The sequence below is a fragment of the Xiphophorus couchianus genome, chromosome 22 (genome assembly GCF_001444195.1).
Source record: "Xiphophorus couchianus chromosome 22, X_couchianus-1.0, whole genome shotgun sequence".
Classification (NCBI taxonomy): Eukaryota; Metazoa; Chordata; class Actinopteri; order Cyprinodontiformes; family Poeciliidae; genus Xiphophorus; species Xiphophorus couchianus.
Window position 1 is genome coordinate 20012420 of NC_040249.1, and position 12581 is coordinate 20025000.

The 12581-nt window shown below is 39.6% G+C and overlaps 1 protein-coding gene across 24 annotated transcripts in view; it reads right to left on the bottom strand.

The window, feature by feature from the left end:
* rims1a (regulating synaptic membrane exocytosis 1a) overlaps positions 1 to 12581 on the bottom strand; it is a 76876-nt gene that overhangs the window by 11610 nt on the left and 52685 nt on the right. For 6 of the 24 annotated variants that reach the window (XM_028007129.1, XM_028007122.1, XM_028007124.1 and 3 more), the window contains 12 exons: positions 12240 to 12355; positions 12029 to 12159; positions 11665 to 11836; positions 9982 to 10129; positions 9681 to 9737; positions 8884 to 9052; positions 8489 to 8593; positions 7423 to 7482; positions 4790 to 4879; positions 2525 to 2608; positions 1019 to 1075; positions 740 to 805 (listed from right to left, as the gene is read on the bottom strand). In XM_028007129.1, the coding sequence (XP_027862930.1) occupies positions 740 to 805; positions 1019 to 1075; positions 2525 to 2608; positions 4790 to 4879; positions 7423 to 7482; positions 8489 to 8593; positions 8884 to 9052; positions 9681 to 9737; positions 9982 to 10129; positions 11665 to 11836; positions 12029 to 12159; positions 12240 to 12355 (1255 nt within the window). The remainder of the gene's footprint in view (positions 1 to 739; positions 806 to 1018; positions 1076 to 2524; positions 2609 to 4789; positions 4880 to 7422; positions 7483 to 8488; positions 8594 to 8883; positions 9053 to 9680; positions 9738 to 9981; positions 10130 to 11664; positions 11837 to 12028; positions 12160 to 12239; positions 12356 to 12581) is intronic. The other 18 variants (XM_028007142.1, XM_028007123.1, XM_028007121.1 and 15 more) reach the window with 15 other exon arrangements.

Consider the following 12581-nt stretch of genomic DNA (forward strand, 5'->3'; position numbering starts at 1 on the left):
GTTATCTGGTTCATTCTGATGCAACTTTTCAAACCTAAGTTGTGCTGCCATATTGTCTTTAAAGAAAAAGGTTTTCTCCATCAGTTCTTCCAAACAAGTCAAACATGTTCAGTGGATTTAATTTGAAGCTTTTACTTTTTTCTCGGCACTACACGGTCTAATCCTGACGTAAATATGCTGGGATGTCCACTTGGCAGCTTTCTTAGATATTTTTCCACTTTTTTATCGATCCTTTGGGATCAACAAAGTATCTTTGAATTTGAAGAATCTTGGAAACAGCTTCTAAAACGCTACAAGCTCATCCAGCAGAAGCAAGTCAGTAACTCAATGCAATCTGCTGGATTTCCTTAGAAAACTTTTTAACCAACTTCAATAATGAATTGAACTTCACTGTTTAACATCTAGGATCAAAGTTAAATGTATGTAATTGACTATATACAGTATATGTTGCATAATCAAGTTTAATTTCCTTTTTTTTTGTAAAGTGGCTTGAAATTATATTAGTTGCAAATTGGCATTGAAGTGAATAAACTGAAATGATTTACTAGTTAAATAAACCAGCAGTACAGGTTTGACATCTGAACTTATACAGGTCACCACTTCCACTCAGAAAAGACAGAAACTGTCCCAGTAGCCTTCAGAAGTTGCTTGTTTCAAACTGGTGGTGCTGTTGGGGGGGTGAGCTCGTCCCATCTCTAAGCATTTCTGACATGTGCTGAGTCCACAGTACATGTCTTACCTGCCGCTGTCAGACCGCTTCCTGCCAAGAGTCTGACATTCAGGGGCTTCCAGGGTCCGAGGCTGCCTGGGGAATGGCCGACAAGCAAAGGAAACAACACAAAAAAAGAATAAAAACATGGACGGATGGATGTGTGGATGAGAGAAAGATTTAAAGATCTGTCCAGCCTGAAGCAGAGACATGTTGTGATGGATTGTGTGTTGGAAGGAATAAAGTTGTCACATAATCATATTTCATCTGAGTTTGTGTGTATACGTGCGTGCTCATCGGTGTGAGTACCTCTTCTTTGTACTGAGCTGAATTAAAGTTTCTTGAGAGGGAAGTAGCATCCATATTCTCCAATCATGGACATGAAGACGACAAGGATGATGTACGTGGCACCACACACAAAAACACAATCACACTTATGATATGAATTATGGATGTCACATAATCTCTGAGCACAAAGGCTTGGAAAAAAAGCTAAACAAAAAGAAACCAAAAAAATAAATAAATAAATACAAAAACAGCGACATTCTCAAAGATTGAGAGGAGCAGACGAGAACACAGAAGCTGCAAATTCCCAGAACTGAAAAAGTGAACTGTGGGAAGCAAACGCAGCGGGAAAGCGCACACCACAATCAGCTCCAGCGACGCCAAGATAAAAGCGGCACGGAAAGTCGTGAAGCAAAGAGAGAAAGTCAAAAGAAAACTAAAAACGACAATAATCACAACCAAAGGTTTCTGCTGCTTCTACTCATCCAACTACAAACTGAAGAACAACACCGGCACATTAGTCTGCACAAACATCCCTTCACAAATTATGAGAAGCACTTTCTAACTAAAAGAAAGATTAGCACTCATCTGTGCCTGGAAAGGCACAATGAGTTCAGCATTATGTTGCAAGTTCATACAGACTGCGCTGAGTTCGGCTATCACCTCACAGTCTACAGGAGTTCAAAAGTATAAAGAGTAGCTTGCAAATGTATCTTGTATCTGTCTTCTTCATCAATGAAAGAAGATACAAATTAGATCTGGAGCTTACTTATCAATTTTTAGAATGCATTGTCAAGTTATTGTGGACTAAATGTTGTGGCATCATCTGTCAACAGAGTGACTGTTGGATAGTTTGGGAGCTGCCTGACAACACAACCCTCCAACGTTTGATGCCACCACTTTTGCCCACCGTTATCTAAATGTACCAGACCCTTGCCAATTCAATTGTGTAAAATATTACATCCAAATCAGCTTATTCATTCTAGGTGATTAACACTTTTTTCCATTTAAGATAATGAACTAATTTGGACAGAAAAAGCATTAGATTATTTTTCCAAAAGAATATTTACCCCAAAGACTGAATGTACAGCTAATTAATTGCTGCTATATTGTACTTTATGTATGGGATACAAGATAAAGTCACTCGCTACACGTTTATCAGAAAAGACAAATTCAGAAAAACATCTGGAAAGGTTTACTACAAGCTATTCACAGAGACATCAGTTCTTAGCAAAGGATTGGAGCAAACATCATGTAGAGCTTGACATCTGCCTGAACCCACTAAGGCCAACTGAACCAAAGAGATCTACATCCACTTTTAGCAAAAACGAATTGCGTTTAAAACATTTAAAAGAAAAAAAACTACACAAAGTTATAGTTCTGAGAAAAAGAAGGTAAAACCAATATTTTTACCCCTTTAATGAAATTAAACAGAAAACCTTTTTAATCGTTTGGGTCATTCTGGTATCAGATTTTTAAGGCACAAGTCAAGCTCCGAAAGGAAGGAGAGGAGCGTCCACAAGAGGCTACCTGTCATCTTCAGGGGAAGCATGTTGGATAAGAATCCTGGGACTCGCTGGACGTCTTCGAGGCAGGGATTGGGAGAAAGATTTTCTACATATACACATACAAAATATTTCATACAACATCAGAGTGCAAAGCTATTCTATCATCAATAAAACACAAATCTTGATTTGTGACATGGCTGCCAACAGGTTTGAGACTCAATGCAACCAGCAGAACAAAGAGGCCTAGTGTTCACAGGTTTTTTGGGGGGGTTCATCAGAAGGTTTTTAAATACTGCAGAAAAAACATTCAAGACACTTTAAAAACGAAGACATAAAATGAACGTTAAATGTTAGTCCTCCATGGGAAGCATGAAAACAGTGAAGGATAGTGAGCCACAAGTCTTTTAATGTTATCTGAAATGTAAGCAATGTGTGACAAAGTGAGATAAAACCAATCCTATATTCTCGACAAAGCATGATAATGTTAGGAAAGGTTATGTTGACATTAGGAGGGAGTGAAGCTCAGGTAACACCATGTCAACCAACTCAGAACAAGACTGCATTGTGAACCTCGTTTCTGTGCAGTTTTTAAAGCAGGTGAAGTGTCATGTAGGTGCAGCTGCTTGTTATTTCATATATATCAACGTAACTAACAGCTCAGAAAACAGTTATGTAGTTTAACAGTTTTGAAACCTAACCAAGCCAACCACTGAATTGTATTTCTAAAAGTTACAGCAGTGGGAAAAATAAAGAACAACCCATGAATCAAAAGCTTGTGCAAATACATTTGGCACCAATAGCTTGAAGTGGTCACATTCTTGATGTCTCTTTCTTCTTTGTGACTTTGCTTCAGTATGTTGAGATTAGTCTTATTCTCCACAAATCTCTTAATGCCTTACCATAGCATGTCAATCAGGTGGAGCTCTGAACACTGATCAAGTAGTTGCCATTGCAACAACTTAATTATTTTGTGTTGTAGATATGCTGTTGTTTTTAGGGATCCTTGTACTGTTAATGACCGAAGTTTGGGCCAAACTTACACTACTGGACACATTTGACGCTGTAATACTCTGCTATACATAGCGGTCCAAATGACTGCAAAGTATTATTGTTGTACACCAAGCCTGTATTACCGTCCTTCCTCTACCATGCTTGAGAGTTGGTATGAGGTGTTCGTGATGATTCGAGGTAGATTCTTCCAAACATGCATTATGGGCAAGCATACAATGTTCAATGACATTGTTCCAGAAGTTCTGTGGATTATTCAGATACAAAATTACAAACTTAAACATGCTCCATTTTTTTTAAATAGTCACACTTGTTTAGTGTTCTACTCACTGTCCTGTCAACAACACCCAACTATGGCCTGTAGAGTGTGAGATTGAGCTCTTAGTCTTTTTGTGGCCATTACTGGAACAATAATGGCTACGCTGGAATGAGTTCATCCTATAATCGGTTTCCAGTTCGGACTCTGACTACGTCTGCCTCGGTCACTGTGTCCTTGGGCAAGCCACTTCACCTGCTTTGCCTGCTGGTGGTGGCCAGAGGGTCCGGTGGCTTGGTACATGGCAGCTTTGCCTCTGTCAGACTGCCCCAACGGAGCTGTGGCTATCATAAAGCTTACCATCATTAGCGTGTGAATGTGTGGATGAATGGATGGATGGATGAGAATATAGTGCTGAACGTTTGGGGTTCCCTGGACTAGATGCAGCGCTGTAAAGGTACAGGCCACTTAGCATTATTCTGAGCATTAAACCATCCACACTTGAAGAGAATTTGCTCGAGTATTTGTTCCTGAGAAACCTGGCAATGGTCTTAAATGTTTCCCCCTCCTGTATAATCCTCTTGATGTGATAAGATCATATTATCACATCAAGATTGATGTGCAGCAACAGTTGAATCTCTCATCATCTTGGCATTGTGGTAACACACCTGTATGCTCCAGACCACCCTATTTTTACAGAGTAGTCACACATGCTGATAAAACATTATTCAAGTTAATTTGAATGGCAGATCAGATTTTTTTTTCCACTCAAACTATATGGAAGCAACAAGGATATCCAAAGTTTTCCCATTGCTGTACTCTCTACAACTTAATATGCAACTTCAAGAATTGAGTCAATGTGCAAGAACTGCAAGAGAAATACAGAGGTGCCGAAAGAGTTAGGTAAGTGATAAAGGGGAAAATCTACAAATAATGTGTAGGATTTACAGCGAGGAGGGGACTACAGAAAGCAGGAGAAACTAAAGGGTACTACAAGGATGGGGTGGGAGCAGAGGCTGGTACCTTTCAGTCTCTGGTGAGGGGGCATGATTGTCTGGAGTGAGACAGTTGGCGCTAGCACTCTTAACCCTGTCCAAAGATGGCTGGAGATCACTAGATGCACCACAGCAAAACATGCCATCCAATGGAAGAAGAGAAGGAGAAAGGAAGAGGATACGGAAGGACAGGACAGAAACAAACAGAAAGAGAAACAATGGACAAACAGAAAAAGGTTTTTCAAAGAAAGTTTGGTTACATTCCAAAATGTTAAAGCTAAAGCATGACTGGAAGGAGTAAGGATGGGAGCGTGCCTAAATTCTGATGAAGTAAAGCTGGGAAAAATGTCACTTGTCGTGATAATTATTACATTTGTGTCTTACCAAATTTTTAACGAAGCTCAAGATGGAGCACCATATTGCTCAGACCACCTTTGTTTTTATTGCAGCTCAGCTTTTGTCATGCATGAAGCAAAAAACTAGTAGCAAAACATGCAAACTATTCTACTGTACTAAGGTGGCTGTGGAGATACTCACACCAAAGTTTATACACAGCCTTCTGGCTCCTCCTACTCTGGGTAGGTAGGAGTTGCCCATTTTACAAAGACGCACAAATGCAATGAGGTGCAAGGATATGAGGCAGTTTCAGTGAAATCATCAGATAAACAGCTACTCACCAAGTGTACAAATTAAGTTTAACTGGAACAGCTAGTCAGAATTGTCTTACAAGAAAAAACATTCTGTTAAGAGAACTTCTAAGTTTGGGTTTAAATTACACAAGTAGAGCCAATTCACCAGATTTCACTGTTGATCATTTGTGATTTTTACAGTTACTTTATAAATATCTATTCAACTCAGTATGCCACATAAAGTTTGGGACAAGCCCAGATTTTCTATGATCCTGATATTTACATATTCTAAATGCCCAAGCTAGCCCAGTAATCTATATTTTATAGAAAATGCATTCAAAAGGGAAAACCTAAGAATCCCAACTCAACAGCTTGTAAAAACAATAATAAATAACTGTTCTCTACATTGTTTTACCAGTTTCTGATACTGTTGTGGTGGATTTTTTGCTTTATAGCTAAATGAGATTTGTGGAATATCTAAAGTTAACTTGGTAAGATGCCTCCTAGACACATGGGAAATCGGAAATTATCATTATTTATTGGTCTTGTTCATTTAAAGTACAAAGACCAGCACCGGATCGACCTACCTGCGAGTCTGTTTGAAGATACCATTGAACAAAAGCGTCACCTCAAATTAATAAATTACTGAGTCTAACAGATTTTCTAATGTGAGCATGCATGCAACAGATTAAACTATGCAATGGAGGAAAGAGTGTAAAAGGTGAGACAGTTGACAGGTGAAACATCCATTAAAAAAGTGTTTTGTATTGCATATTTTGACACAACTGATGCAGAGAAAAATGTTTTACAGCAAGGAAAGTTAAGTACTCTACAAGTAAAAGTCTTTTTTGAATATTTTTGTTGGGCCTGCCTACTGATATAAAAGTTCACACCAGATGTCTGTAGAAACGCAAGTAGCACATATATAGATAGAACTAAAAAACAACGAGCCCATTGAGTAAGTTATGTTTGTTTATTTTCTTTCTCTAATACCAGTTTCCTTGACTTTGTCTTTAGGTTTCTAAATACTGGCACATTTAAGCTATTTTCCTCAACTTTCAAGCCCGTCTAGTTTCATTTTATAACACGGACAGTATTTATTTTTATCTCTTTGTATTGAGAAAAATAACTAAGTTCCCACAGATATCTGGAGTGAATATCAGGTGAAATCAGTGGGAAAAAAAGTTTACGTGCACAAGACTTATTTTCCCCAAAGCAAGGTTGATATCTCAGAAATAAGGCATTTCTGTACATGCTGTAAAATACCCAGCATGTCTCTAAAGATGAAGAAAAATCACTGGCAAAGTCGGAGTAAGCAAATCAAAAGCAGCATACATGTCTGAACCTGTCAGACACGCATCTCCATCAAACACATCTGTGTATGCGTAGTCTTTAAGCTTCCTCATATATCTTCGGAAAAAAAACACAGATGAGTTCTCAAGAAATAAACTTACCTTTCTGTCTTTTTGCTCAAAAACTAATATAAGATCACTGCAGAGTATCTATCAGCAACAATGTTTTTGTTGATTAAACAGGGAATTGAATGCAAGACAAGATGTCTAATCTGGCCAGTAATCACCCAATGCTTCACCCTCAATGTGGTCTTGTAACAATACAATCAAAAAGCTTTGGTGCCCCCTTGTGGACTTGAAGCAGAAGAACAGCTAAACATCCCGGGGATTCCCTCTAATAATTATGGGTCTGGCTCTGCGGTTTTTTTAAAGAAGCCATTAGTATGTTTTCATAGATCCGATTTAAATTGAGCATTTAATCAGACATATACATTGATATATATAACTGTCAAACCAATTCTAAGCAAGCATTATTTATCTGTCTGTGTGTCAAAATGTTATTGCTAGGAAAATATGTGCATATGGGCATTTTTTGCAAACCTATCAAACACAATCTTTTGTTAAATTTAACGCAGCATTACAACTTTAAAGTTTTTTAAAGAGACAAAACACAAAGCACATGAGAATGCAGCTCATCTGGAACCCATATGCCAACAACAGGTCAGGACTGGCCAGTTTACCTCGTGTGCAGGCACTCAGCACTTTTGCCTCGCATTGACTGGTGGATCAAGATGACCTCACTGTGGTTACCATGGGGATGGATGATACATGAGGAAATTAACAACAGTCAACAAACCAGAAAAGCAGAGGAAGAAAAGGATGTGAACAGGACAGTGAAACTGTTGCTTACTTTGTTCAAACACATTCACAAATGGCACAAATCTTCATTAGCGACAGCGGGTTTTTTATGTCTTTAGATAAATCGCAAAACCTTGCAATCACTTTACAGCTGCAGCACCAAAACACTCAGGAAATAAAGACAGCAGGCAAAAAAACAGGGCCACTTTTTTAAACAAAACCACATTCACACCTACACACCTGCAGCAGGCTCACAATCATCAGCCAAAAAATAAAACTTATTTGAAAAAACAAATAACCGAGCGCCCCAGTGGCTTCATTTAGTCTAACTATAGTGCCTTGGAAGGATTTTGCCCCATTTTAACCACTAATTTCTATGTATTTTTATGGAATTGTATACAATGGATCATCAAGTATTTAGTAATTGTGGATTCATGGTTTTCCTTTTTTTTCCTTTTGTTTTTTGCAAATAGTTATCTGAAAAGTCTGCCGTGGATTTGTATTCAGTCCCTTTTCCTCTTTTAAGACTAGCAATACAGCAATAACAACACACCATCTCCACGGTAAAATATGGCAGTGGCAGCATCATACTTTGGGAATGCTTTTCCTCAGCAGGTACAGGGAAGCTAGTCAGAGTTGATGGAGCTAAATAAACAGTAATCCTGAAAGAAAATTGGTCAGAACTTGCAAAAGACTTGAGAGGTTCACGTTTTGACTTTAAAGTCATTTCTCTGGGGGGTTGAATACAAATGCATATGAAAGTTTTCAGATTTTTGTTTGTGAAAAATACAGATCTTTTTGTCTTTTTCTAAACACATAAGCATTACTTTGTGTGCTTATTGTAATAAAATCCTGATTAGTTTGTGGATGCAACGTGGCAAAATGTGAGACATAAAGGAGCATGAATACTTTATGTCGGGGTCAGAGTGTTCACACTTTTACACGAACCTGTCGTCCAGGTACTCTTCTCCCTGACGGCGGCCTCTGGAGTTGTCGCCGTAGCGGTTTGGAGAACGGGAGCGACGAGAGTGAGGAAGCTCGTCGTCCAAACTCCTGAAAGACAGACGGACCTCGGTCAGGCTGATAGTCAGCCTGGGCTGCAGCAGCCGCTCTGCGAGCCTCATTTGGCTCAGCCTGTAAAAGCAGAGCTGGCAGCACTGCATGTTCTGCATCACGCTGTCATTTCATTAGCAGATGGACTCCACTTCCTGGCTTCCGACAAAATCCCATCTCTTCTTCATTAGTTGTGGCTTTGTCGTATTATAAGTGACCACTGACCATAGGGCAACGTGTGAGATACTAGTGAGAACATGAAAATGCAAAGCCTTGTCCAGGGTTCTGACCTCTGGGTGGGCACGTTGGGGGCTCGGGAGCGGATGGTGCGCCCCTGCTCCTCGCGGTGTGGGGACACGGACCGGGAGCGGATGTGATGGGAAGGCGTTCGCTGCTGATTAGGAACCTCCAAGGTAGACGAGGGCTCCCGTTGTCTCTCTCTACCACGCCCGTCTGCTGCTGGGCACAACAGGATTAGGCACATGTGTCCAATCGGAGGTAAATCTGAAAAGTTTTCATATCAAACATAGATAGACTCCATATATTTTAAATAGGTAAAAAGTATTTAAATTAATTGCAATCGCAGACAATTTAAGTGATCTGATCAGTATCCTTAAGGATTTTGAAGAAAGTAATGATTTATCCTACGTTAAAATGAAAGTTTTCATAGAAAAGTCGTGGAAAACCCCTGAAAAACTGAAAAATGTTTGTGTGAATTAAAAAAAAACAAGACCATGATAAAGCACTTCAAAAACCTTTCCAACTTTAATGTCACACAAATTTAACTGAAAAATAAAGAAATCCGTCTGAAGGTCAAAATCTTTTTTAAAAAGCAGTAATTTGGGTGTGCACACCCTTAAATTAATACTTTGTTTAATCTGCTATAATTTACTTTTATCAGTCAGTCTTTCATAGGAATCCATCTGCATGCCACATACTGGCTTGGTTTTCCACTTATTTGTGATATTATTGCTTTCCAAAATTTTACTTTGCAGCCAAGACAACCCTAAATGTAAACAAATAAAAAATAAAAACCAAAAGCTCTGGGGGGAAGTGCATATAACCACAAGAAAGGGTCCCCACCCACCTTTAGAGACTACTGCTGTATGCTCATCAAACTCAGGCTCTGTTACACGCTGAGAACCTAAACAGTCATAAATACACACACATGCACACAGAGATATGTAAATGCGCTACAGACATACAGATGCACGTTTTCCTGGTAGAAAGAAAGTATCAAGGAAGGCTGATAAAAACAGACAATAACACAGAGACATTTACACTTTACTTAACAACATTAATTAACATGCACGTTCACACACACACACTCAGGTGGGAAATATGAGCGTTATTTGTACATGTGAAGAGTTTGGCAGGCTCAGACTTACGCTGCAGCTTCTTGCCAGGTGCGTCTGTGTGTCGTCGGGGCAGGAATGGGGACGGCCGGGGGAGTGGAATCGATGAGACGTCGTGGGTTTGGAGGGGATACCAGTGAGGCTTGTCGTCAAGTAAGGCCGTCTCCAGCTCAATCAAGATCTGCTCAGGTTGTCATGGAAATACACATTAGCTCTTCAGTGATCCTGGTCGTTAATTTGACCAAAGCCTTCACATGTTGACATACATGTCAGAATCTGGACTTTACCAAACGATTAAGTCCAACATCAAGTATAGAAAAACTTCAAACAGATTCCTCTCTCCTTGTTTCATAAGATTCAAAAAGAAAAGTAGCTGAAAAATAAACTCTATGTTTGATCATTAGCTCCATAAAAGCAGGAGTTTTGGTTTTACTCTGGAGATTTCCAAACACCAGGCCAAGGAGGAAACTAGAAATTAGACAAGCAGCTGTTGCTGCCCATCAATGTGGGAAGACATGTAAGGCCCAAAGAAACTAAAATTCGTCATCCTGCAGACTTTTCACTAATTTAAAACTGACAGCATGACTGTGGTTCACAAAGTTGTATCTGAATGAACCGCAAGCATTTTGGTTCTCATCTGGAGGAAAACAAACAAACTTTAGCAGGAAGTGAATCATTGGAAGTCAAAATTGAAAATCAAAGAAGAAAGTGCTAATTTTCATTTAGAACAAGCACATGCTAGCAGTAGGCACGAGGGAGAAATATTTTCAAACTCATACCCCGTCATCATGGAAACAACACAAAGACGTTCATATGATGCCGCTTTTAAGTTGAAGGCTATCGATTTGGCAGTACAGATCAATAGCTGCTGCACGTAAACTCGGCGTGAACAAATCCATGGTTCGGTGTTGGAGTCTGAGGGCAGCGTCCTTAATAGCAGATTTGGTTGAAAATCAAGAGTGGCGGAAATATCAGTGGCTTATATAGGTACGTTTCCAGTTTCTTTAAAAACCTTTTTGGTGCGGCTTATAATGAGATGCGCTCTATAGTCCGGAAAATACGGTAGGCACAAAAACCCACATACCAATTGCTAAGCACAGTGTAAGATTTACTGGAGAACCTGGACTCCTTACATCTACCGACACCTATAGACCATGAACTCGTCCTTATACTAAACAGTCAAATGAGAGCGAATTGGTCAGGCAGTCAAAGTTTAGCCCAATTACCCCAAAAACAGCAACAAATCTACAAAAAAAGTACAGAATCAAAATGTTTCAAGGGCTGAGTTAAAGTCCAGACTTCAAGCTGATTTAAATGTGTGCTGGGGCTTTTAGAGAGCTGTACAGAAGCAGATGTTTGCAAAACTATGATGTAAAACCATTCTGTAAAGCGTAGTGGGCCATCATGACAGAGGCAAGAGGCAACCTTTTGTGGTTACTGCAGCTCAAAATAAATTTTCAGCAATAATTTGGAGGCTGTTGTATGTTTTTACACACATGAGATTAAAATTAAAGACATCTACCACCTGGTGAAGATCAAATGATTTTCTTATATTCCAAAATAAAAACGATGGTAAAATGTCCTTTTTTCTGCAAAGAGCCATAAAAAAATGAGTGTATATGTAGCAAAGCCCAACTTATTAATGAAATAATTTACCTTCTATCACTAAATGGAGTTGCAGAGTAATAATGTTCTGTAGTAATGTCTTTAAGCTACCTCTCCCATAAAGTTGCTGTCCTCCTCAGGTGACCTGGGCTGGTCCCACACCGTCAGCTCCAGCATGTGGTTGCGGAAATCCCTGCGATGGACGTGGGTGTAGACGAAGGTCTGGTTCCACTTGGGCTCGCAGGTCTTCTTCATTGTTTTCGTCCTTCGTTTGCTTTTGTCACTGCATAAAACAAAACTCTCAGTTTCAGAGAACATCTGCTGCATATCCTCCAAGCTAAAAAATAGAACTTTAACCAGTTTATATGCACTATCAGCCTGAAAGCATCAAAAGGAGACTTCAGAAACATAAGAAGTATGCTATAAGTAAGTAATTTTAACAATGTAGGTCCTTTGAGACGGTTGGCTGGCCTACCTGCGGTCAGGGAGGAAGTACATCTTTACATAAGAACTCCTGGGGCGTCCGTCGGGACGAAGAGGAAGCTCCGCAGCCTGCAGCATATTGACTATTAGCTGGTGACCTACTTTGTCGTACCACAGCTTCACCTGTTTGAGAAATGCGCATACACAGAAGTTCATGTCAGGACTCCAAAGCAGCCCGGGACAGTAGCAGCACACACACTCACCGATAGCTGCCCTGGCATCAGCTGAGGAGCATCTCGGAGCATCCCAGGACTGGAGGGAGACAGGACATTTAAAGATGGTCTCTCCATCTTCTGGGACTCAAAAGAACTGGAACCTGCTAGGAAAGGAAATTAAATGTTTGTAATCCAAGGAGAGGAAGATCAGCTGTATTTAAGAGGAGGCACAAAAAGTACAGACAGATGAGAATAAAAAATAATAATAATTTGTATTATTAGCAATAGCTGTGCCGGAGGGACAATAGAGCTTAGCCTTTTATGATGATGGATGATATTGAATCTGTTTTACTTTAATTCCAGCAGGCTTGTTGTTTGGTGTGTTTTATA